Genomic DNA, 27838 nt, shown 5'->3' with positions numbered 1-27838 from the left:
GCGTGAGTATCTCGTTTTATTGTAAACATAGCATAATGGCAACATTATGGTGATTATGTCATGGTTATTGTAGACGGGGCAAAGTACTCGAATGGCGTGAAGTCGTAAAGTGTGAAGTGTTTTGTGCGATTTGAACTGTAAATTAGTGTGAAGTTCTTCAAAAGTATTCGAAGAGACACGAATGTCAACTACAAAACATATCAATGTTTACAAAATAAAGAAACAGCTTTTCTAGCGAGAACTATTCATGATTTTCCAATAGTCATTATAGGCGTCTTCTTGGAAAATGGAAGACCTAAGGATTCAATGCCCTTTTTGTTGTACTGCTAAGTTCAGCTCCAAAGAATCATTAGTTGATCATTTGTCTCACATCGTCGAAAGATTAGTATGCCCAATATGCAAAAACAGTTTCTCATCATTAGATAGTCTTATTACACACTTAAAGTATGATAATTGTATAGAAACTATATTCATATGCAAATATACTAATGAAAATAGTAATAAAGCAGAGCAAACTGATGTTAATTTAGATTTTGAGGAAAATGGTAAGGTTTCAAAAATGTTTACATGTTGCTAAATTTTTTTATTGTTACATTGGCTTATAAGGCTTAATAAAACAATAATATATAACAGTTATTCTTGTTTAATTTTAGAAAATGTTGAACAAGATGAAAACTGTTTAGAAAACAATTCAGAAGACATTTCTGAAGTCAGTAAAATATATTCAGAATTTTTAAGCAAACATATAGATATAAAAACACAAGACATAAAACTTCTAAAGGAAAATGGAAATAGATATTTACTAGTTACAAATAATGACTCGGCACTCAATGGAGGGGCTACACTAGTATCAAAACAAAATAATGACGGAACAATTTCCTTCAGTATTCAAGGTATCACTTTTTATCACCTCTACCAATACAATGATATTATATTTTAACTAGCTGCGCCCCGCGGTTTCGCCTGCGTTGCTCCGCTCCTGTTGGTCTTAGCATGATGATATATAGCCTATAGCCTTCCTCGGTAAATGGGCTATCTAACACCAAAAGAATTTTTCAAATTGAACCAGTATTTCCTGAGATTAGCGCGTTCAAACAAACAAACTCGAAGATTTTTATCAGTTTGCATTTTTCTTCGTTTCAATTTAATAATTCCATATATCAAAACACAATCCTTTTTGTTATCACGTGACATTAATGACTAATTTGAATATTTATTTCTAGAATCCAATGTGTCTGAGGCTAATGATTTAGTCGAAAATGAAGCAATGGAAGCCAAAACAGAAGATCAGAACCAACTGGATTTGGAAAATAGTGAAGAAATGTACAGCTGTAACACATGTGGCGTTTCATTTACATCAGTGATGGATCATATACAAAACTACCATAACGATGAGGATGTTGTCGTTGAGGTTTCTGACTTGATATTTGTCTGTTTAATTTAATTTTTTTTTCTCTCAACTGTTGTGTAACATAATGAATCCTTGAGTTCTACTATAGTTTTAGACTTTGTATTTTTTGTTTAAAAGGTTTTATTTCAAATGATTCCTGCTATTTATTTTATTTATTTAGCATAAATTTCGGATATCGCAGATTCATTTGTAAGTAAAAAAAAATTGGTTGTTTGTAAAGTAGGTATACGATCGAGATGTTTACGTGATAACGTCTTATTGGTGGCAGCGCTCGAGATGAGACGGGAGATCGGTCCGTCTCTCTCTCGTTATACCTGCGATCACGCTCGTGAGGTTTTGGTGTGACACAAGTTTCTGAACATGTCACCCGACTAAAACGATTTTAAAAACGTTATCAAGTTAAAAAAAAAAAATTAAAAAAGTTTGGATTTGTATCTTATACAAAGCTAGAAAATATAAGAGCTGTTTATTTATACAATTCATTGTATTTAATTTATGATGTTAATTTTATTTATTATATGTTAATTATATTAATAATAATAAAATAATTATTGTATAACTATATCTTATAATGTGTGTGTCAATAAACGTTTTTTCATTTTTCATTTTCATTTCATTTTCAATTACATTTCCTGTTTTCAGGAACCACTAGAGGATGGCAGTACAGATACAGCGGTGGAATATGAATCGGTGCCAGAGGAGGCTGTGGTCGAGAAGCAGGCTTCACGGAGAATGATCACAGACACCGGCAATATTATAGAAGAACCCCTGAGACAAAATGGTAATTATAATAAATAAATATTTTTTCGGGACAATTTTCACACACGGCACGATCTGATCCCATACTAAGCTTTCGCTTGCGCTACGGAAACCAGATGGCTGATAAACATACATATATAATTTTAAATAAATACTTATATATATAGATAATTAACACCCAGACACAGAGCAAACATCTATGTTCATCACACAAATATTTGCCCCGGGTGGGAATCGAACCCACAACCTCTGGCTTGGAAGGCAGGGCCACTACCAACCAAGCCAACCGGCCAGTCTAATAATGAGTATAAAATGTGTGTTAGAGACCATATCATCCTATTATAATAAAAATGTTCTAACTGGTATATCTGACGATATAAGAAACAATTATTTATTTATTTATTTAAATTAAATACACACAACAGGTCGCGATCTTGCCGGACCCATAGGCGACATATCAATTTCTGGAGCAGATCGCAACCCAACAAAATGTGTACAATTACTACTATAATGAGATACAGCGCAGCTATTATTGTTAAAAGTATTGTTGGTGTCAAATTTTTAAAGTACATATATAAATACTGACAAAATTTATTACATTGGGGAATCTGTGACAAGGAAGAATTAGTGAGGTTTAAGAACAATTAGTTTAATTTAATTTATTTCTGTTTAAATGTTTGCACACCCAGAGGAATGTATTAGCACTATAAAATTGTAATAACAACACCTATATTTGTAACTGCATTCTTGCAAATAAATGTAATTTGAATTTTCAATTTAGGTAATAGATATATATTCTTTAAAAATTTCTCATTTATGTGAAAATAATGCTCTTAAGGTGATTGCTACGATCTGTTCCCAGCCAATATCCCGCTAGATGGCGCTGAATTCTACATTTCTAGTTTATTTGAGTTTTTGCGTAATTGGAAAAGATTAAGGTCGTAGGAATAGTCATGGCGGTTACTGAATATTATATTTTATTGAAATATGTCATATCATTGCCTTAAAATCCACCCAATTCGGTAAAAAAATGCATTATAACATCTGTCATTGCATACAGGGTCGTTTACACACACAGACGTATACAAAAATGATAAAGATTTAAGTCTAGATGGCGTGAATGTAAAACAAGTAGGATTGTTATAAAAATAAAAGTTATATTTGTTGGCGTAAACTATTTTGTTGTAATTTTGGGAAATAAATAATGTCAAAATTGATTACAATAAAACGCAGTTTTATTTTATTACCTACATTACACTATTGTTTTTTTTTTATCAAAACATGTATTTGAAGTAGCAAATATGATATTATGCTGATCCAAGCATTTTCACTCAAAACTAATATCACTAGTGATTTGTAAAAGTAAATTATTTCAATATACATTTCATAACCAACAAGTAAGAATAATTATTCATACAACAACAAATCAAAAACACTATTTACTATGGAAAAAAAACCAGGAAGGTGAAAAACATATTTACGATTTCGATGCACTCGACTTTTAGTAAAATAATAGGTAAAAATATTATTATGGTTTTGATCACAGACATATCTGTGGTTTTGATTTTAGCTACTAGTATCAGAAAGCTGCGTGTTCAATGCACGTCGGGGTCCCACAACTGTGGAGGAAGGAAGGTAGAATACCTCCATCGAATAAGTGAAGTTTCTCGACATACTCGATTTGCCGGCCGGCCTCAATGAAGATTGTCCGAAAGTTGTATATGTGCTCTGTAACGAAAAAATTTCGCTAGCGCGATTCAGAGTGAGGTGTCGTACAATATACCTAATGAAGTTTTTCATCTTTTTATTTTACTGCAAATACAAAATAAAAATTAAACAATGGTAATGTAAATTCTAAACAAACTACTACCAAAATACAATTAGAACAAAAATCATTTGACTTGTTTATTTCACCCAGAGGCCAGAGGCGGCTCGTGACAAAATTGTATAGGTGTTTACTTGAAATAAAACAACGAAAATACAATAGCGTTCGGGATGATTTATTACAAAAAAATGAGCACCACATTTTATAAATGTCTATAACACTAAAAATTACAAAGTACAGGCTATTTCAAAACGAATTCAATGACTAGGTATCAATAATTAGTAAATCACCGAATTTGCATTCGCGAGCGTAGGTATCCATAGTGTTTGTCACTGACGGTCACTGACCTCTATAACTTATAGTTATAGAGGTCAGTGGTGTTTGTTGTGTAAACATGTATGTATTTGAGTAGTTAGTAGCATATTATATTCTGAATTTCTGATCCATGCCTATTCACTCAAAACTAATAACACTAATGATTTGTAACAGTAAATTATTTCAATAGGTAGGTATTTGAACATTTCCCAACAAGACGTAAGAATAATTATTCGTAGGTATACAAGATACAATAACAAATCTAATACACTATTTATTATTTTATTATTTACTAGCGGTCCGCCCCGGCTTCGCCCGTGGTACATGTTTACGTTTTCTCTCCATAAGAAGTAATAGCTAGAGAGCTAGCGCAAAGCTACCTGTATGTATTTGACCAGACCTGGATTTTTGTGTGTTGATTCCCCTATACCTACTATACATGAGATGAGGAGTCACTAAGCCCAGAGTGGTGGACGGGGCGCGCGCTTAGGTAAGACAGGTGGAAATTTTTGGCGAACTTTGAAACCATTTGACCACGTCTGCCATTTTGATATTTGAAAATAGATTATTATTACTATCGGAAAATAACAATGGCAGACCATTATCACGCGGATAACATTCTGGCAGACACTTATGAAAGTGCTGAAAAAAATACAATTTTGAAAGTATTTGACCAGATCTGCCATTCATATATTTTATTTATTAGGGTCTTAAAAACTTATTTTCGAAACGGCAGACATTTTCATTGCGTACAGACTTCAGCAGACAACAAAACTTTACAGACTTCAGCAGTCAACAAGACTTAGCTTCTACATGGTCAGATGTATATATGTATTACGTTCCCTGACCTTACATCAATGATTTACTTTATTAATGTTTTTATGGTCATTTACATTTAATTTTGAAAACTATGGAATAAAATTTATAAATTTGATGATACAAAACTAAATATACATTTGTAAAGAATCTCAAATATAAAGTTGTGTTGCAAATAACAAATCATCATTTAAATATTTAGTTTATTTCTTTATTTAAGAAACAATTAACAATTACAAAACAACATAAAAAAACACGCATGCATTTATTGAAATGTTCATTCATCATCACTATCGTATGGCGTTGTGTGACTCGTCTTCATAATCCATTGAATCGGATTCTGTAAAAGTAAAACGTAAATTATATAATAAGGAAATGAGTCATTATAAACTTACCTAGTAAGGCAATGCCTTTGATGTCGCACGATGCCGCCGCGCCGCCAGTGTAGGTACTTCTGCTGCTACATGAAAATATGCTAGGGTTGCAACAAATGGGAAATAAAACAATTGTGATTATTACTATTATGATGTAATCATTTATTCATATTATGTACATTCAAAACAATTGCTATTATTAAATCTGATGTAATTATTTTTTCATAAATATATAATTATTATTAATTACATAATATATTGCACTGTGAAATATTTACGTATCACTTTATTTTTGATGTTCTTAATTGTCTTTTATAAAATTTAAGTGACGCATTCGCATTGGGATCAACAATCCGATAAGAAAAGAATGGAGACAACATATACATAGCTTTGATTTCAATTCTACAGATACAAAATATACAATCTATCTAAAATGCATCGAGATATACTACTAGAGGGGTTATTCCAAACAAAAACATTGCGCGCGGCCGATGTGGTGGGGTACGTGTGGAACAAGTGAGGCGTGGCTTCAAGTTCAAAGATTAAGCAATGCGTGCAGATGCGACACATTGTGCAATCTGTTTACTCGGTACTATCTGGTGGTACTGATACTAGGGAATTAATAAAACGAGGATTTTATATTAAACTATGTATTTTAATTTCCTTTAAATAATATCAATTTAGTAAGCTTTTGTCGTTTTGTGTAGTAATCAATAGTTTTATCAGTTTTTGCTTCATGATGTAATCGAATTTTGGAGTATTGGTTTATAATAGCCCTAATTAAATGGATACGATGATTCAATGTTGATGGCGTTTACGTATAAGAAACTCACATTTTGAAAAATCTCACGTGAGATTCGAGGATGGGGGAGGGGTTGAATAAATTCTCACGACATCTCACCAGGGGGGGAGGGAGGTGCAGAAAATTTTAAAAAACACCTCACGTAATTTATGGACGCCCCCTTACTCGATCACAATTTTTGTAACTTTACTATAAACGGAACTATATTTAAAAATATACTTTATTTATTGAGTTATAAGGTTGCTTCCATTCTGTTTATTTACATTCTCAAAAACATCAATCGCCGCAGAGGTGGCTTGCGACAAAGGCGGCTTGTGTCAAAGGCCTTGGCGATATCATTTAAGAACATAATATTATGTACTTTAGGCAAACTTGTAATAAGTTCTATTTTACTTTCTTATTAGTCCATTTGACAAGGATATTGGGTAAGATACCTATTGGAATAATTTTATTATTATGTATGTACTTATTAAATCCGCGAATAAAAAAAATTTTTAGTCGTGAATACAGAAATTGGGTCGCATTTTTTTAATCCGCGAATAGTGAAAACACGAATAAAGGAAGCGCGATTAAGGAACTTTTACTGTATTATGGCTGGTTCACACTTTGATTAGTGCGAGTGCAGGTGATTAGTGCGAGTGCAGGTGTGTAGTGCGAGTAGTGTCCAATTCAACTGCGAGTGCAGGTGATTAGTGCGAGTGCAGGACAATGGTGAAATTCGCGACGCTACACACTACGCTAAACACTAAACACTAAACACTCCTGTCCAGACGTGTTTAGGCAGGCACACTGCGAGTGAGGGGGAAGGGAGGGCGCGCGGGACGTGGCTACTCGCAGTCCACTCGCAAAAAAATAGAACACGCTTCTATTCACTTTACTACACAGCCTACTAAACACTCGCACTAAACAGTCGCTGTCCACACGTAGTACTACTCATCACCTGCACTCGTACTAATCAAAGTGTGAACCAGCCATTAGTTTCTGTGAATGTTGTGTTTATTTGTAATTGTTGTGCGTAATAATTTATAAATCCTATTGGAACAACTGTTGATTAACCTTTTTTTAATAAATAAAAATAGGTAAATAAATAAATATTACTTAATATAACCTACCGTTTTACTTTGCGTAGTCGGGTAAAAGTATAAATATTTAGGTACTACACCACGGTAATCTTTCCTAGTAGATATTGTATATACATAGTTAAAAAAATCCAGTTACATTTTTTTAACAGACTCATCGATAGTGTCACGTCTGTGCTGTTAGTCTATGAAAAATGGCGCGAAACGCAGAACGCGTGGTGATTTTTCGCAAAATGATAACAATATTAGTAAAATGCATGACTTACTCATAATAAGGAAACTTACTGGTGAAAAGTCACTCCTCGGGCTTTGTTTGTATTATGGGAACTGTTAAAACAATATCTAAGCAAACACGAAGGCATTTTGAACAGAGCAATAACACGTGTTGACGCGGCAAGCGGGGGGCACAGTCCGACACAGACTAAAGAGACTTGTGATTCTTACCTCTAGCTCGTGTTAAAGAGAGTGTAGTAGCGATCGCCTCTCTAGTACGTAGTACATTCTATCTCGATGCTAAAATGATACAACGGATGTTTCCTGCGTTTTCTCGTCAAAATACCGAAACAACGTAATTATTGTATAGTAGTTGGGCGTGAAAGTAAAAAAACAAATGAAAAGTGTTTTCCATATGATTATTTATTAAATTTACGCGATTAAGAATAATTTCAACGATACAATTTAGTAACCGAGAATTCAGAGGATTAAAGAAAATACCTGCCTGATCATTTTATCAAACTCTAAAAGAATTATGGTTATTTCGCATCACTCGGTTTATTAGTTTGGTAATAATTATTAAAGGTAGTTACAACCCTAGCCATTGAGTCGAACGGTAGGCAACACAATATCGACTTTGTGCGGGTACATATGGTACATTTCTTCTTGCTGTGAAGCGTAATTATTATTATTAAGATTTTTTAGGCTATTTTGAATCAGCTGTTCTAATTTAATTCTAGAAATTTATTAAAACGTGATTTTTTTAAAAGTATATTATGAGTTTATAAATACCTCAACCAATAGTTATTGTGTCCTATCCTCATTTCTTTATATCTTGGTAGTTAACTAAAGTGTTAAATTTACATAACCTCAACAACAACATTTACACTGCCACTGCACTAAAACTAAACTAACTAGCTCTCTAGCTATAAGAACCATCCTCGTACTTCAAGGGATATAATAAAAAAAGAATTATCGAAATCGGTTCAGCCGTTCTCGAGTTATGCGCTTACCAACACATTTTGCGATTCATTTTTATATATAAGACTAGCGGTCCGCCCCGGCTTCGCCCGTGGTACATGTTTACGTTTTCTCTACATAAGAACCATCCTCGTACTTCAAGGAATATAATAAAAAAAGAATTATCGAAATCGGTTCAGCCGTTCTCGAGTTATGCGCTTACCAACACATTTTGCGATTCATTTATATATATATACTAGCGGTCCGCCCCGGCTTCGCCCGTGGTACATAATATTTACGTTTTCTCTACATAAAAACCATCCTCGTACTTCAAGGAATATAATAAAAAAAGAATGATCGAAATCGGTTCAGCCGTTCTCGAGTTATGCGCTTACCAACACATTTTGCGATTCATTTTTATATATAAGAAGATAAGATTATGTGAAAATAACCAGGAAGGTGAAAAACATATTTACGAAAACATAGTAACATAATATGGCTGTCGCTACAATAATTATATTTCAATTTTATCTTTTTATACCTAGTAGAACTGGCCGACGAATAAAAAAAATCGTATTAGAATAAATACAATAAATTACGGAACAAAAAAAGGATTGTAACTGAATTAGGTATGTTTGTTTCTGGGCGCACCGTTTTCGACGACGCGACGCGCGACGTAAGCGTATAGGTATAGGTACCTACTTTGCTAAAACAAACTAATAAAATTGTGTGTCTGTCTGAAAATTCGGAAAAGCATATTTTGCAAGTTTGTAATTACTTTGATAGTTTACCGATTTATAATAATTGTAATTGTAATTGTATAATATATAATTTGCAATGTGGTGAAATTTCATAAAAATCACGGGCCAATTTTTTGTTTTGAATCCCACCGAAAATATAATTGCGTTATTAGAATAATTAATTACTATACCTACCCACGATCAATTATTACAATATAGTCTCAAATGCATACTAGAGAAATATTGCAATTTGATTCAATTAAAATGCATAGCATACAAAAATAAATTCACAACACAAGAAATTCCGCGCGCAAATCATAGCGCGTGTCAATGAAATCAAGAATGTTTTATATCAAGCCGACGCGGACGACGACGCGACGCCGAACAAAAGTACCTACGACGGACGACAACGCTTCGAGTTGCCAAACAACATGAGTAATAAATTGTTTACAAAAAAAACAAGTTTTCCATTTTTCTGTATGAGTAGACAGAACTTCAAAACGCCACCTGCTACGGTTTATATTATGAACGATTGTTATAAAAATAAAAGTTATATTTGTTGGTGTAAACTATTTTATTGATCAATAATTTTGGAATTTAAAATTGTCAACATTGATTACAATAAAACGCAGTTTTATTTTATTACACTATTGTTTTTTTTATCAAAACATGTATTTGAAGTACCATATAATATTATGCTGATCCAAGCATTTTCACTCAAAACTTATATCACTAATGATTTGTAAAAGTAAATTATTTCAATATACATTTCATAACCAACATGTAAGAATAATTATTATTATTCCTACCTACAACAACAAACCTAAAACACTATTTACTATGGGAAAATAACCAGGAAGGTGAAAAACATATTATTATTTACGATTTCGACGCACTCGACTTTTAGTAAAATATAGTAGGGAAACATAATATTATGGTTTTGATTTTTGCTACTAGTATAAGAAAACTGCGTGTTCAAACTACTTGTTTGTCTGTCTGAAAATTCGGAAGTACTTTGGTAGTTTACCGATTTATAATAATATTGTATATATCGTTGTTTAAAAAATATTCAAACACAATAAAATATGATATATGTACTGATTTATCACTGGTTTCAGTGATGAACTGATGAGTCAATTATAGCCACTATACTTTCGTCATACGTGTGTATGATTGATGTGATTTGCAACGTGGTGATATTTCAGAAAAATCACGGGTCAAATTGTCCCACCGAAAATATAACTGCGTTATAAGAATAACTATACCTACGATAAATTATACATAATACAATATAGTCTCAAATGCATACTAGTGAAATATTTTATTTGAATCAATAAAATAAAAAAATAAATAAAAAATAATAATAATACAAAAATAAATTCACAACACAAGAAAATCCGCGCGCAAATCATAGCGCGTGACAATGAAATCAAGAACTTTCGAGCCGACGCGGACGACGAAGGAGCCTAACAAAAGTACCTACAATCATAGGCGGCTCGTGACAAAATTGTATGGCCGTGTTCACTTGAAATAAAACAACGAAAATAGGTACCTACAATAGCGTTAGCAGTACAAAAAAAATGAGCACCACATTATAAATGTCTATTTATACACTAAAAATTATAGAGTATTTCAAAACGAATTCAATTATTATTTAGCAATAATTAGAAAATCCCCGAATTTGCATTCGTGATCGTATTCATAGTGTTTGTCTACACTAATATTATAAAGAGGAAAACTTTGTTTGTTTGTTTGATTGTAATGAATAGGCTCATAAACTACTGGACATTTTACCAATGTTTGCAAGTTTGTGATTACTTTGATAGTTTACCGATTTATAATAATTGTATACTTATATCATTGTTTAAAAATATTCAAACACAATATGATATAGGTACTGATTTATCACTGGTTTCAGTGATGAACTGATGAGTCAATGTTAGCCACAATACTAATCACTTTCGTCATACATGTGTATGAACTATGATTGATGTGATTTGCAATGTGGTGAAATTTCATAAAAATCACGGGCCAATTTTTTGTTTTGAATCCCACCGAAAATACATATATTACTAATTGCGTTATTAGAATAATTAATTACTATACCCACGATCAATTATTACAATTTACAATATAGTCTCAAATGCATACTAGAGAAACATTGCAATTTGAATCAATTAAAATGCATAGCATACAAAAATAAATTCACAACACAAGAAATTCCGCGCGCAAATCATAGCGCGTGTCAATGAAATCAAGAATGTAATTTTATATCAAGCCGACGAGCGACGACGCCGAACTAAAGTACCTACAGTACCATTTACCTTCAGTGTACAATACAGTTTACAGACCTACGACGGACGAACAATAATGAGTAATAAATAAAAAAAAACATAGTTTCTAAGGTCATTAGTTTTATTTTATTTTATTGTTATTTTCTTTGAACGATTGGAAATGAAATTACTCAATTTTTACACAGAACTTTGATTTATTAGAATTATGCTCATTATGCATAAGATAACGAACGCGAATGCACGACATCTAGCGCGTCAATGTCTAAACATCGCCTTTCGTTTAGACATTGACGCGCTAGATCTGTAATAAGTATATAGTCTATGCGCTAGATGTCGTGCTTTATGTCGTGTTTCGCTTGGCAAAAGTCACGCACACTACTGTAGAAGTGTCAAATTTTTCCGGTATTTTACTGTTGTTTTTCTAAGTAAATATTGTAAATTATTGATTAAAAAGGTCGAACGCGCACACATTTCATTATAGAGAAGTGATAAAATGATTAGTTTTAAAGAAATAGTGTCTGTGTTAAGTGTTTAGAGGTAATCAAAAATGTATGGAGGGACGGTCGGAACATCAACCTTAAACTAAATATCAACATGTATTGTTGGTGATTGTTATATATCCTTTAGCTATCCCTTAGCTAGTTTGTAATAAATTTAAGCTTAAACAAGCATAGGTAACAGGTGTTGTGAACTGATTTTGTCTCATAGCCCATAATAATATAGGTCTACCAGAATCTGATGGCATATTTATATTTAATAAATAAAGGATTTTCATGTGGCAACTTTATTTGACAACCATCAAATTGATATAAAAGTAATATGTATATTATATGTACATGTAAGTATGTACCTACATAATATTAAGTGGATATCTCATTATAAAGTAGAGTATTGTCCACTTATGTAATGTGACTAATGATATTGATAACAAAATAAAAAATAAGCAGTATCAAGATCGTTCAGTCCATTTTCCCTAGGGTTGCACACTCAACATTTTGATTTCCCTAATTGCCATCAGATTCTGGTTTACCTATAGGTACCACCCTTCACTTTTCAAAGACATAAAAAATGTTAATCAAGCCTTTATTTAATTTCAGAGCAAAATGGACAAGTCAGAGTTATAATTCCTATAAATAAAGATGGTGATGTGAAATTGGAGAAAAAACAATACATCCAAATTGATAAACTGGGAAATAGTATTGTAAAGGAAAATTCACCAGTTCTTGGTAAGATGGCTTATTTCTATTGTATTTTATTTATTGATGAATTTTAAAATTAAACAATAGATACAATTCAAACTTAACTTTTCCATAACATTTTTAATACATGTTTTACGGAGAAGTTAAAATTTTTTAGTTAATTTACCCTTATATATACGTATATATAAAAATGAAAACCGTTTTCTTGGACACGGCATCACGCGTGAACGGGTGGACCGATTTCGATAATTATTTTTTTATAATATTCCTTAAAGTACGAGGATGGTTCTTATGGAAAGAAAACATAAACATGTACCACGGGCGAAGCCGGGGCGGACCGCTAGTATTTATAAATTCTAAACAGAAGACTGAAAGTACACATATTTATAGACAGGCTCTCTATGGTAATTGTTAATTCTAAAAAATGATCATGCACCATGCTATTAAGTATGAAACTAAATACAGTATTAGCTTGTATCAACATGGTTTAAGCATTTTATGATAGTCTACATTATTCAACGAAAATTACTACACAACAAAGTCGCTATGTATGCTTATTGCTTAAGTCTTTACAACTACTTGACAGATTTTGATGAGGTTTTTTTAGTAGATAGAATGGTTCTTGAGAAATATTTTAGTATATAACTAGCTTTCCGCCCGCGGCTTCGCCCGCTTTGTGTAAATCTAATAAATTATACTAAAACCTTCCTCGAGAACCACTCTACCTATTAAAAAAAACCGCATCAAAATCCGTTGCGTAGTATTAAAGATTTAAGCATACATAGGGATATAGGGACAGAGAAAGCGACTTTATACTATGTAATGATTTGTTCAACATTCTACGAAGCGGGCGAAGATCGGGGAGCTAGTGTAAATATAAGTTAACTAGATGTCCGCCCACGGCTTCGCCCGCGTTTTCAAAGGAAAACCCGCATAGTCTCCGTTCCCGTGGGATTTCCGGGATAAAACCTATCCTATGTGTTAATCCAAGTTACCCTCTATATGTGTGCTAAATTTCATTGTAATCGGTTGAGTAGTTTTTACGTGAAAGAGTAACAAACATCCATACATCCATACATCCTTACAAACTTTCGCCTTATAATATATATTAGATATTAGATATAAGTTAATAGTTAAAAAGTCTTTCTTTAATCAGATACAAGTAATATGAAATTTCATAAAGTCGTGATGAAAACGATGGAAGCACCAAATGAAGTAAAGTTAAAGTGTAAAGGAAATCAAGTTAAAGTGTATAACTGTACGACTTGCAATTATCTGGTATCATCGCTGTCGGAATTCAGAAGTCATCCGTGCAAAAATCGTAAGTCGTGACTTTTTTTTGTAAATTACGCGTTATTTTTTTAATCAACAAGGTTAACATTGATTAATAAATTGTATTAAAAATAATAAAATAATTAGGTTAAATTACAAGACACTTTTTTATTTTAAGTATGTAAAAAAATAATAACTGTGATTAATATTTTTTTGTTTTTTATAGGTGTTATTTCAGAAAAGTATATTTGCCCACATTGCTCCGTCATGTATGACAACCCAAAATCTTTATGTGCGCATATGAAAGTTCATAAAGAGAAACCAGGTAAATCATCACTACATAGTATAAAACAAAGTCGCATTCTCTGTCCCTATTTCCCTATGTCCCTATGTCCCTTTGTACGCTTAAATCTTTGAAACTACACAACGGATTTTGATGCGGTTTTTTTTAATAGATAGAGTGATTCAAGAGGAAGGTTTATATGTATAATAACATCCATTAAATAGTGGAGAAGTACTGTTATTTTTGAGATTTCTAATGTGATGTCGTAAATAATTAAATTTTTTCCGCTTACATTGCAAACGCAGGCTGAACCCTACGAGTTTTATCAAAATAATGTACTAAGTATTGTACACATTGAAAAGGTCTACAGAAAAGTCCGCGATGGCATATGTCTATCTCTTATGGATTACCCACAATAACTTTTTTTTGTCATTTACTTTTTACGTCAAATAATGGCTAATTTTCGAAGCGATTTAAACCAATACAGCATTAAACCATAACCAATTAAATACCTTGAATACATTGTTCATTTAATATAGATCTATATGGCCCTTTACACCGTATGATTTAAGTGAATATTTTCGAAGATATTACAGATTTAAAAATTGCGGGACGTACCGTTTGCAGCGGTACCGGCCGGCCGGGCCGCTATGTTTTTATATTCAACGTTAAAAGTTTTTCTGTAGTGTATTTAGTATCAGTATTACACCCGTGCGAAGCCGGGGCGGGTCGCTAGTAATTTAATAAAAATAGCAATATTTATTCTTCTATGTATGTACATTATTTAATATTTTTTATTAATTTGGATTTATTATTATTTTATTTTATTAATTTTACTTTTTCGTTGGTATTCCTTTATGTTTCGTTTTATAAACAACAATTTATTTTGTTTTATTTATCTTCAGTTATTTATGTTAGCTTATCTTTTATTTATTTACTATATAGGGAATAGTTTGTTTATGAAAAAATTTGAGAGGTGTCTAGTGACGCCCGTATGGAACTAATTTCTGTGATAGAGAGACAAACAGAGAAACACGTGCACGCAGCACAGCTTATCTTCTTCTTTCTTATATATAAAAATGAATCGCAAAATGTGTTGGTATTAGTCAGTTCAATAAAGAAACGAATCTTCAATGGCGGCCAAAGCTGACTTTGACAGATGGTAGGATCATCAAAAAAGAAAATAAAAATAACGTAAATTGATAATTATTTTATTAATTATTTCAAATTGTTTGTTGACAAACTTTTTTGTTATTGTATTTGTGTATTTATATGAATTATCATATTTACGTATACAGAATGTAATAAAATCCCCATAATACTTGTAATAAGCCCATAAAACTGAACAACTTTTCCCAAAGAACATATTTTGTCAAATTCCAATAAAACATTATTTACTTTCGCAAATGCATAATTGTCATTGTAAATTTATGATAAAAACTATTAGGTATAGGGAAAATCAAATACATTTTAGTGATTTTATTTTTCCATTTTTTTTTGTATACCGTACGGCCGTGTGTGAGCGAGAGGGAATGATAAGCGCCGCCATTGAAGATTCGTTTCTTTAAAGAACTAACTAATAAGCGCATAACTCGAGAACGGCTGAGCCGATTTCGATAATTCTTTTTTTATTAAATTCCTTGAAGTACGAGGATGGTTCTTATGTAGAGAAAACGTAAACATGTACCACGGGCGAAACCGGGGCGGACCGCTAGTAATATATAACTATAAAAAGTGTAGTTACAAGCCCCCTTTCGCAACGTCCAATAAGGTACTTCATTCCAATAAAACGAACTGAGAAGGAAAAAAGACATTGACTCCAATACGTCTTAGCGTGATGATATATTCTCTTATTCGTCTGCTTCGATAAATGGGCTATCTAACACTGAAATAATTTTTCAAATTTCACCAGTAGTTCCTGAGATTAGCGTGTTCAAGCAAACCACGTTACAGATTCACATTACTTCTTGACGGTCATATTTGCATTTCAGTGACATTCGCGTGTCCTGTGTGTCCCGATGTTTTTGACGAACCGAATTCTTTGTGTAACCATATAAATGAGCATAAAGGAAATTCAGGTAACTTAACAGATAAGATATAAACGATCCATATAGAGGGGATACATTACGTACGGTTAAATAATTATTGTAGTGAAAAATCGAAAGGTATTATAATTTGTCTGTAATGGTGCATTGACACATTTGTGCGAATATAGGGGCGAATAATGAGCACGCTTAAGTAAACAATGCAATTGCACGAATAATTCGCGACGGCATTCGTATACGAATGTTTTGTCTTGTGACAAGGTGAATGACGAACACGAATGTGTGAATGCACTATAAAAGAAAATCAAATACTTAGTACATACTTACTGACTACTGTGTCAGAAGTGGCATGTCATGTATTATTTACCGACTTCATACCTGAATACCTACTATTTGTATACTTATACTAAATATAATTTAACTGAAATAATAAAGCAATATCAACGAAAATTTAAAATTATTCAAATATTATATGTATTTTAGGAACATCATAAGTTGGAATAAATATACTATCAACATAGGCAGCATTGTAATATATCTTTAAATGTATATTCCAGATACATCATCTCTATTGGAACCAATTAAATTTGACTGTGAAGTATGCAGTACAAAATTTCCAACTAGCAAATCGTTAAAATTACACAAACGGATGCATGATCCTATAAAGTAAGTTAAACAATAATTGCTAAAATGTTAACAGTGTTTAATGCTTACGGATAAACTTACACACACACATACACGCGTGCACGTTCCGTCACACATGCACACACACATACGCACACGTACGCAAACTTGCACTCACACACATACTGATAAAACATACAAAACAAATACGAAAAGTCTATTTATTTTACGGTATCATTTACACAAATGCACGCACGCATACAAAAAACGCATACATATGCACACACACACCCAACATAATAAATTAAACATCATACATATGACAATTTATTAATCACCTCTCTTTATTCCTACAGGGCTCGACCAATAGAACCACCGGTAGAGACAACAGAGGGCTCCGATAAATACCTCTGTTTAGTTTGCTTCAAGTTAATACCCGTAGACTATAAAGTAATACATCAGAACTCGCACAAGGTCAGCAGCGAAATGATATGTGATATATGCAATAAGAAGTTCCCGAATAAGGAGTATTTGGAAATGCACATGAATGTACATAATATAGATAAGGTGAGTGTTTTGCATCAAGACATAATTGCGCACCTAAACAACACATCACAACAGATACTACCTATGTATATTAAAGTTCTATAAAGCAACAAAAAATCAAAGTTTTAACAATAAATTGAACTTCCTTATCCCTTTAGTTCTTCTTTAGTTTCTAGTACATTCCAAGACATTGTCATAATACCTCTTCGTAAGTGTCTTTAATTGATTCAATCGAATTGAATGTTGGTAATATAATATATGTTGACGCTGTCCATAATTTGTAAAGTTTTTGATAATGCAAGCGAAGTCGTTTAATATTTTTGAACCACTATATTTCGAATACATTGAAATAAAATGCGAAGAATGTACAGAGCATAATAATTTCAGGTGACAGTGGGCAAACAGGACAACACGCTGCCCTATCACTGTTTGTACTGCAATCGTAAGTTCGCGCGGCCGCATGAGAAAGTGAAACATGAAAGGATACATACGGGTAAGGGTTTTTTGAATTGAAACTTCTTTATCGGGGTTGGAAAAAAATGTAGTGCAACATTTTTTCGTTACGCGTGACATTTTTCCGTTACGCGCCATCTTGTTTTTATCCCTACCACGCGTGATTCGACGTATTTCTGTAAAGTTGCATATAGTAAATTATTCTTTGAAAAATAAGGTCATAAAGAAGTTTCACTTCTTACGTGTGTACACTAGTACATGCACACATTTTTTTATCTGTGAAATACATTATATTTTATGATAATACGGGTATTCAATCAAAAATATGTGACGTTATTAAAAAAAAAATAAAAAATATTGAGATTTATTTAAGGTAACTTTGATACCATGTAATGTACTGACCCACAAATTGTCAATATCGTAATTTATGGCCTAATTCCTTATATTAATAGCCCTTATGGCCGCAGTGTGAAAAATTTGACGGATGTTAACGATAATGTTTCTATAATTTTAAGGTAATTTCTTTGCATATAGGTGAGAAACCACACTCGTGTGAAATCTGCGGCAAATCTTTCCGTGTGGCGTATTGCCTTACGTTACATATGCGCACGCACACTGGCGCAAGACCGTACGAGTGTCCACATTGTCCTAAAAGGTAACATTGTTTACTATTTACCTTATGGATTAGAAAAAATAAACGAGTGTAAAATAATTATTTCTGATTGAAGTTTTACAATTAATTTTTTTTTCAGTTTTTGTACGTTACATGAAAGCGTGTGTCATAAAATTATAAACGAACAATGTGATGCAAAAATTATAAATATTAATATTTAATAGGTTTTATAAATATTCAGAACATGTTAAAAACTTTTAAATGTTGAATTAAAAATATGTACAAAGTTTATAACATTTCAATTTTCTACCAATCAAAATATAAAAAAATACATTTCATTCTACTTATTAAAAAAACTTATTGTTTACCTATTAAATGTCATATTGCCCGCAGATTCAAAGCACACAGCGTATACAACCACCACTTGTTAACGCACTCGGAAGTTCGCGCATACAAGTGCCCCTTTTGCCCCAAAGCGTTTAAGACGTCGGTACAACTTGCGGGCCACAAGAACTCACACACAAAGCCTTTCTCTTGCCAGCAGTGTAATCGGTGAGATTAAATAAGGTTTTTTTTAATTTAGGTCCGATTTTTCAATGCTTGGATAAAACTTATTCGTCGAATAATGTATAAAACTACCATTTTAAAAACGCCCGTATTTGACAGTTTACGTGACATTTTAATATTATCGTGTAATATACTATATTGGACGGGTAAGTTTTATCCAAGCATTAAAAAATCGGCCCTTAAACAAGTATTATCTACAAAGAGCAGGATAAATTCTTCAGAAATCTTGATGATCGTCAAATGATATATTAGAATGAACAAACAACATATAGGAGTGCACGTGAGCTTCGAGGAATTTTAAGGAATGTTAATGTTCAATTTAAAGGTGTGATTTAGTCGATATTGCGTTATCGATACTAACACATCTTAAAAAAATAGCTTAAAAAGATAAATTAACACTAAACTGACCGCCTCTTTGGTACAGTGGTTGACGCATGAGCGTAGAATCGAGGGGTTCGATTCCCGGTGGGGATGAAGAAAAAAAAATGTCTCGGTCTGGCAGGACACAGAAGGCTGATCACCTACTTGTCCCTAAAGAGAATCGATCAGTGAAACAGATGTATGAATAATGCATCTACTCCTTACCCCACTAAGGGGACACGGGACTTCACTTTTATGTGTTGTGTGCAGGCCGTTCGCGTCGCTATACGCGGTGCGCGTGCACATGGAGGTGCACACGCGGCAGAACAACCTGAAGTTCTCGTGCGGCGCGTGCGGCGCCAGCTACGCGCGGGCCTTCGCGCTGCGGGACCACCAGCGCACGGCGCACAACGACCGCATGCCGCAGGTCAGTGGGGAATTCATTAATATCTATATTTCAGGACAATTTTCACACACGGCACGATCGCTCGCGTCTGCGTCACAGCCGAATTAGTATGGGAAATCGAACAGCGCCCCTAGCGGACGTATGGGGAAGCTAGGCGGCGCTGTTTCAATTTCATAGAAATCCGTGTTAACTTTAATGCGATCGAGTGCGAGCAAAAACTCACACTTAGCACACGGATCCCATACTAAGCTTTCGCTTGTGTTATGGAAACCAGATGGCTAATAATACATACATAATCTTAATATATAAAAATCTCATGTCACAATGTTTGACCTCAATGGACTCCTAAACCACTTAACCGATTATAATAAAATTCGCACACCATGTGCAGTTCGATCCAACTTGAGAGATAGGATATTAAACATGTAGGTACCGCGGGCGAAGCCGGGGCGGACCACTAGTAATAAATATAATGAATATTTCAGGACAATTTTCACACACTGCACAATCTGATCCCATACTAAGCTTTCGCTTGTGTTATGGAAACCGGATGGCTGATAAACATACATACATAATTATAAATAAATACTTCTTAAATTAACACCCAAACACATAGCAAACATCTATGTTCATCACACAAATATTTGCCCCGGTTGGGAATCGACCCGCGACCTCTAGCTTGGGGTCACTACCGACCGAGCCAACTGGACACGCTCTAACGCACACACTCGCACATCTACGGTACACACTGTAGATGAGTGCGTGCCCACACGGACACATTCACAATTAATAATACACATGAGCCGCTAAGCGTGTGTGCGATAAAGATACGCCACAGTGTACGCAACATAAAAAAATAAAACTTTATTGTACAATGCACAGATACAATTTACACACAAAAAAAATTAAAATTTAATTCTGTACAAATACATAATAAAGTGTACACACTACACACATACTGCAAACGCATCACACACGCACACAGAAATAACGCACTACATGCGTTGCGTTTGCGCTCAAATATACATAATACATTAAATATTGCGAGGCACATGGACATAATATATACTGTATACATTCTTACTTTATATAACACCCCTATGTGTCCTTGTTAAGTTTTCATTACCACACAATCTTCCACAAAAAATAAATAGATACATATATATATATTTCATACCTGATTGCAAAGAACGCCTTGATGTTATGTAAGAAAAGATACACATACAAATGACCATTATATAAATTCAGTAATGCATACATTCATATTATAATACAATATTCTTACCATAATTATAATTATACACCTGTTTACTTTAATAATATAATAGACGAAATATTAGGCGAAACATGCGGGCTCAAATCCTTTGTTTTGCCCCGAATTTTTTCTTTAATTTTATTCCCAAATGAATGATTAATAATAATTAAATTAGAATATTATGTATCTAATTATTATTATTTTTTAAACAGACCCAATTCATAGACAACACATTAAAAGTTACCGAAGTGCCTGAAACTGAAGAAATCTCACTCACGACAGACGATATAAATAAGGAACTGGAACCAAATGATGTAAGTTAAATCAATTTTTATTTTATTTCCCACAGACTTTAAATCAAAGTTGATAATTTTAGTAAAGCGGGGGTTTTTTTTTAGAAACATATTTTTGGTATTATTAGCCTTTCAAATAAGTCTCAACGATTTAACTCAAAAATTACGTCTTGTTAGATTAAAAAAAAATATATTTTACCATTAGAGAACATCTTGACCGAGTAACATAATTTCTTTTAAACCGGCACAACCCGGGCGGAGCGGGAATTGCGTCTGGTATGTAATACCCAAAGTTAATTTTTAAAATTTAATTTCAATTTTGACTTACCACTCTTTATGTTGATATTTAAAGCGACGGATTTTGATGCGGATTTACGCTCATGCGTCAACCACTGTACCAAGGAGGCGGTCACAAACCCAAAAAAAATAATTGGTTGTCTGTAAAGTCGGTTTACTGACGATAATTGAACGTGACAACGTCCGATTGTGCTTCTTTGTCACTCGTTCCGCGCTCTCGCTTGCACTTCAAGCCTTACGGAACGCCTCAGAGCGAGGTAACGCCGCATGAGTCATGTTTTTTCGTGCGTGCAGCCGGCGCTATCGAATTATAAGACGTTGTCACGTCAAAAAATAACTATAAAAATATGTATTTAAAATAATCTTATTTGTTTCAGATCAATGAAATGGAAATGAAAACAGCGGAACTTATTATACCGTAAGGAAAACTACGAGTGTTGAGTGTAATAAAAATAAATGTTTAATTTATTGAATGTTACTGATTCGTAACATTTTTTTACCTTAGAATAAATATATAACCTGACGTAGAAGCGGTTTATGCGAATAGTACCAGTTAAGCTGTTCGCGTTAGACAAAGACAAGATATACATATAAAGCATTAGCTAAAAAGAGTAGCAACGTCACCGACTAAACGCAACCAAGCTAATTAGCTGACTTCAAACGGAACGGAGCGTATGCCGCTTCTACATTTTATATATTATGTATTCTAAGGTAACAATAATTTGTAATTTAATTTCGAGGAATATAAAAAATACGTTCTACGAATTGCGATGTTACTAAAAATCGAATTTGTAAAAAACACATTGTTACAATTTTGTTTATTAACAATACAATAGGACTTAATCCTATAATGATTAATTTAGGTTATTGTTAAAGGGATAATGTTAAAAAGTACGTACAAAGCCATTGTTTTTCAAACAGAATCATAAAACATTAACGCATTTGCGATAATCAGGCCTATGTAATATAATAATAATAGTTGTTTTTTTATAATAAAGTGTCCTATTGTTTGTAATTGATATTTATTAGTTAAAATTAAGTTATATATAATTAGTTTAAATTAAACAGTGAAACGAATATAGTATGTAATATGTACTATGTATGTTTATAAATTATATAGCTTTTTAATAGCAGCCATTTTTATGGTAGGAATTGAATTTTTTAATACAATGTGTAGATAGCATATATTTAATTATATTACGATTTATATGCTAATTATATGATATATTGCGATGTATTCGGTGGACTCATATATAAGACAGTGCGCGCACGAGCAACTTTGTCTCCGCAACTATTTTGTCTCTCCCATCAATTTGTATGGGGAGTTGCGTCGCTACGTGCGCGCACTTTCATACTAGCCCATGGGTGGGAGAGACAAAATAGTTGCGGAGACAAAATAGTTGCGGAGACAAAGTTGCTCGTGCGCGCTGGCTCTAATAATATATGAAATAATTATTATTCTTTAATTTTTTATTTGGAAGTCAAATTCGCAATGCTTTCAATTTTCCTTTAACACATTACTTAAAATTTAAATAATCCATCATAATGAAAACGATTTATAAATATTATTGATTTGTCTATTTAATATTAGATATCTAATCATGCCGAAATATATCATGTTAGCATAAAAATCGGTCTTAAGATGTGTATTTTACGATTGTTGTATAATATAAAAAAGATTAAAAAATATTAAGAGAGATGCAGCTTTTTTTCGCAATCAAGTGCTTCATTTTATTGTATACATTCTCATTTTTTTCATTTTGTAACATTTGTGCTCATAAATCAATATGTTTAAGATTAAATCCATGTAAACATTTATTTCATTCATATTGTTATTATTATAAGGTGAATACTGAGAAATCAATAAATTATAAATAAAATAAGGTCGTTTCTTTATGAAAACAAAAACTTTTCAATAATCAATTTTATTATAAATTTTAAAGATAAAATGTACAAAACTGGAATTTTACATTTTTGGTATGCAGCTGTGCACTATCTTACATATAATTTTCCTAATTAGATATATCACTTTAATATTTGGTTCTTGTACAACTATCGACTATCACATTTAAAACTTATACATTACGCAACCGTCTTAAACTATCTAATCTTAATAACTTCACATTTTTACAAATACTATCACTAGTCGTTTTATATGGAATATTTAGAGTGTCTTTTGTGTGGTTCGGATTCGTTGTCACGTCTGTCCGTTCCACTCGCCTTCCATCCGCCACACTGAGAAAGCGTAACTTAGTTTATCTTGCGCCAAGTATTTCCCATGTTCGTTGCCTGCGTCACTGCTATCGCTGCTCGTCGCGGATTCGCTATTGGACAAAATCTGATACAAAAACTCGATATATTGCGTCGCCAACTGTAGCGTCTGTATCTTAGATAACTTATCGCTTGGCAACGATGGTATAATTTGCCGCAAACTTGCAAACGCTTCGTTCAAGCTCTGCGTCCTCTGCCGTTCCCGCACATTGGCCATCACTCGTTGAATTTGCATCTCCTCGAATGATTGCGTTTTCTTTCGAGACGATTTTGATGATCTTTTCTTTGATCTTCTTTGATCGTCACTTTCTTCGCTTCTCTCTTCTGTCGATGCACGATACGGCTGTTCTGCCATTTTCGAAGGTTCTCCCGGCTCATAATAGGCCCCCATTCTGTCTTGGGAATTGGAATCTTCGAAGTAGAAGCGGGAGTAATGCCTCTGACGCTGATCATACATTTGATCGTACGGCGGGTATTGTTGTTGTTGGTAATCTCTCTCTTCGCCTTCGAATATCACGTTATTGGGCCACGACTGCTGTAGCGCGGGTCGTTCCGGGCCATTGCTGAGGTCCATGAGATGCGTCGGGGAGGACGATATGAATCCTTGCATGTCCGTGTCCCGTTTGACTTCCACTGGCGCGTAACCGTAATAATCTTCCTCTTCAGGACATTCAAGTTTGATGGGCACTCTGTTATCACAGTCGTAACTCATAGTTTGAGGTCGGAACGCGGGCGCAAAGTTTGTAATATCGTCCAACATGTGCGCGAGGTAACCGCGACCGCTCGTAGCAAGAGACTGAATGTCTTGAGACGCGGCCCGCCCAAGCCCCTTCCCGTATTTTCATTGACAAGATACAAAAAAATAACCATCACCACTGCAAGCGCCTCCCGCCAAGCGCACCTCCCACTCTCGGCGCAGGGTTGCATGCGCTAGAGCGAGACGGCAACATCGACACGCTCGTCGTTTGCTTATCTTGTCCATCATCTTTGGGGTCGCATTTACCTACGTTATATACTTAAGTAGGTAGATATTGGCTCGGTCGCCATGTTGATCGCATCAATAAATTTACATCCTGCCTTTGATTTGTCGAACTTAAAATGGCACCTTTGTTGATGATATCATATTTTCGTAGCGACTGTATTTTTATGTCTTTTAATCTCCATGATTTCCTCTATTTGTTAAAAATTATTGCTCAAGATTTTAATTACTTTCTAGATTATTCTTATTCGGTTAGCCTGTAGCTAGGAAACAATGAGCTTGCGCGGGCGCCACCCTTGCTTATAACTTTTTATGTCGTCTCGTCACCCGGTCGCCGGTAATCTAAAAATAATCCTGACGCAATCACACCAAGGAGTCTATCCCACGGCAGACCCGAGCTTTACACAAGGAATATAAATATTTAATATGTTTATCATGTCTTAACAGATCGCTTCGGCTTTCGATGTCTGGACAATGTTAATGTATGACAGACATTTTATAATGGCCATGCATTGGCCATGTTTATAGGTATTTTAGTTTGAGTTAAAACATACACTCGTATGGTTAAAGCGAAGTTGAATCGAGTAAAGTATGGTTAAAACCCCAAAGAAAATAATAATTTAAATGTTTATTATAAAGATAACAAAATTTTCGAAATAACGGTTTCCGTAAGTTAGGTCGGTAGCAACTTTGTTTCAGAATTCAGATATGAATTAATTAAAATTAAGAAGACATGTGATGGGATATTAACTTCCGAAGTGAAAATGTACCTACGATATTAGTCCTCACAGTAAACAACAATTACTATATAACAACATTTATACCAAAAAATATACTATGGCGCACCACGCACACGCATATTTTAAAAAGACAGGCGTTGAAAATTCAAAAACAATAATTTAAACCAGTCTAACGCCCAAAAGGGGTTATTTAACTTAGTGTATTTCGGGAATAATTACCAACCGCAGTAACGTCGAGCGACGATATATTAATAGCTTCATTATTCAATACTATATTTATAAAAATCGTTTCACTTAAACCGTATTACAATAAATTTCTCTGTTACTCATAAATCTGTCATACACATCTAATTTAGATGTACAGAATTGTCGAATAGTACGTGAAGTAATGTTTAAAAATCTGCATGTTTCTGCAAGTTGTGAGTCATGCTTACACTGTCAACATGTGGTGAACAGTCGGCCTTCCCGTAATCAGCTTCATTCATAAAATAACAGTTATCTGCCAACTTCTCACGCAAAGCTGATAAGGGGGTTGTCAATGGAGTTGTAAAAAGGTAAACGCTTATACAAAAGCCTTAATGCTTTTATTTTTGAACTATTATATTGACTCTCCCCTTATTAATACTACCTAAATGACTAGTGATAACTGATCTACGTTGCAGGATACGGAAATATGTATTAACCAATACATACTAGCTAAAGTTTAAACTTTGAATATAGGTTAGGATGACCACATAACTAATATTAATGGGACAATTCTCGGTTCTTCATTAAATTATCCTCTCGCTTTTGTATCACAGATAATATAATACTATACTGACTATATATGTACTACCATATAGAAATCTTAATAACCAGTATTTAGATTTCTATGTAGGTACTAACTTTATATCTTAAGGGTGCATATGCACTTTTATCGTGACAAAACCAAACGTTTATCTCGAGAAAAAAAGAGCGCCAAAAGTGGTTTATCGCAGATAAAACCAAAACTAAAAGTAATTACACAAAATGCTCTGACAAATATCTTGCAAATGTTTTAATATAATTGTTTATGAAAAAAAATCATAATAAGTAGGTATTACCATGTCAAGTAGAAAACGTAAAAGTGTGAAAATTAGAGCTAACTTGGTGATTTTTTTTTATCGAGTCAATTTTAATATTTTATGTTTTTGATTGAACAGAATCGTTGAACATATTATCATCTAGTTTGATATATATTTTATTTTTTAGATTTGTTCTTGAATATTACACGTATCATCTAATAGAAGATTGGTAATTTTGCTTTTTACGCACCCTTAAATCAAGTTAGCAATTTTCCAAAAATTGACATGGTTCATGTAACTATAGATATATAAATAATCCTATCCTAGATCCACAATCCAAATAAATATCTAGGAATAACTTCTATAAGTAGATAATTCTTCATTGAAAGTTCAACGATTATTTTATTTACTAGGAACGAATCTACTTCGAATCTTATTAGTAGGTATAGCATTATAAGGTATTATTTATCAGTTGGTAAGTGCTTCGCGTCGGTATCAATATACTAATCCCTTCTAATGTATGAAAAAGATAATACGGTGTCATCCCCTTGTTTTAAGTACGCTACAGATGTTTTAACCGAGAGATTAACGCCTAGCTAAGTTTATTTTGTTAAGGGTTTTACGACTTCGTGGTTTATTTTAATTTTTTTGAGTATGCGGCTGAAAGTGACACCTGCTTTAGATAACGAGATTGCTTGAAAACTTACATAAGCTTAGAATGTTTGCATTGCTAATTGCAGTAACACTTGACTAAATATTTTCTCTAATTTCTAGGCATTTCTTCCACTATTTCACAGATGGTTAATTATTTGGTATCTAAATGGAATTTAAAAAAATGCATTCTAAGATTTTAACCAATATGTATAGACAATTACCTATATGTTGGTACCCGTACACACGTACCTAAATACCTAAGTAAAATTATAGGTGATTATAGCCTGTAGTAACCATAGTAGGTACATTGAACTATGAAAACCCTTCAATTTATATCCACTTAGTTTATT

The 27838-nt window shown here is 33.3% G+C and overlaps 2 protein-coding genes across 4 annotated transcripts; one reads left to right on the top strand and one right to left on the bottom strand.

Annotated features, from left to right (window-relative positions):
* Positions 1–53: 53 nt before the first annotated feature.
* On the top strand, positions 54–23669 carry LOC149481003 (uncharacterized). Of its 3 annotated transcripts, XM_089706044.1 has the most exons (16): positions 55–545; positions 654–893; positions 1224–1411; positions 2054–2192; positions 12686–12814; positions 13944–14108; positions 14286–14384; positions 16334–16420; positions 16945–17053; positions 17368–17578; positions 17945–18050; positions 18545–18665; positions 19017–19175; positions 19821–19977; positions 21424–21525; positions 22179–23668. In XM_089706044.1, exons 1-16 carry the CDS (start codon positions 287–289, stop codon positions 22221–22223), a joined length of 2316 nt encoding a protein of 771 aa, XP_089562170.1. In that variant the 5' UTR covers positions 55–286; the 3' UTR covers positions 22224–23668. The 3 variants fall into 3 exon arrangements, with proteins under 3 accessions (XP_089562172.1, XP_089562170.1, XP_089562171.1); XM_089706046.1 differs by lacking the exon at positions 654–893 and having other exon boundaries at positions 54–545; positions 22179–23669; XM_089706045.1 differs by lacking the exon at positions 16334–16420 and having other exon boundaries at positions 22179–23667.
* Positions 23670–23710: 41 nt separating this feature from the next.
* LOC149481002 (uncharacterized) lies at positions 23711–24927 on the bottom strand. The gene has a single exon (XM_089705853.1). It carries the CDS (start codon positions 24830–24832, stop codon positions 23999–24001), a length of 834 nt encoding a protein of 277 aa, XP_089561979.1. The 5' UTR covers positions 24833–24927; the 3' UTR covers positions 23711–23998.
* Between the last annotated feature and the right edge of the window lie 2911 nt (positions 24928–27838).

Source organism: Colias philodice, chromosome 17, assembly GCF_061535455.1.
Source record: "Colias philodice isolate Cphi_HAF_F1 chromosome 17, ilColPhil1 Martin Lab GWU primary, whole genome shotgun sequence".
NCBI classification, from domain to species: domain Eukaryota; kingdom Metazoa; phylum Arthropoda; class Insecta; order Lepidoptera; family Pieridae; genus Colias; species Colias philodice.
The sequence above is the reverse complement of the archived record's forward strand: the minus strand, read 5'-3'. Positions and strand labels throughout refer to the sequence as shown.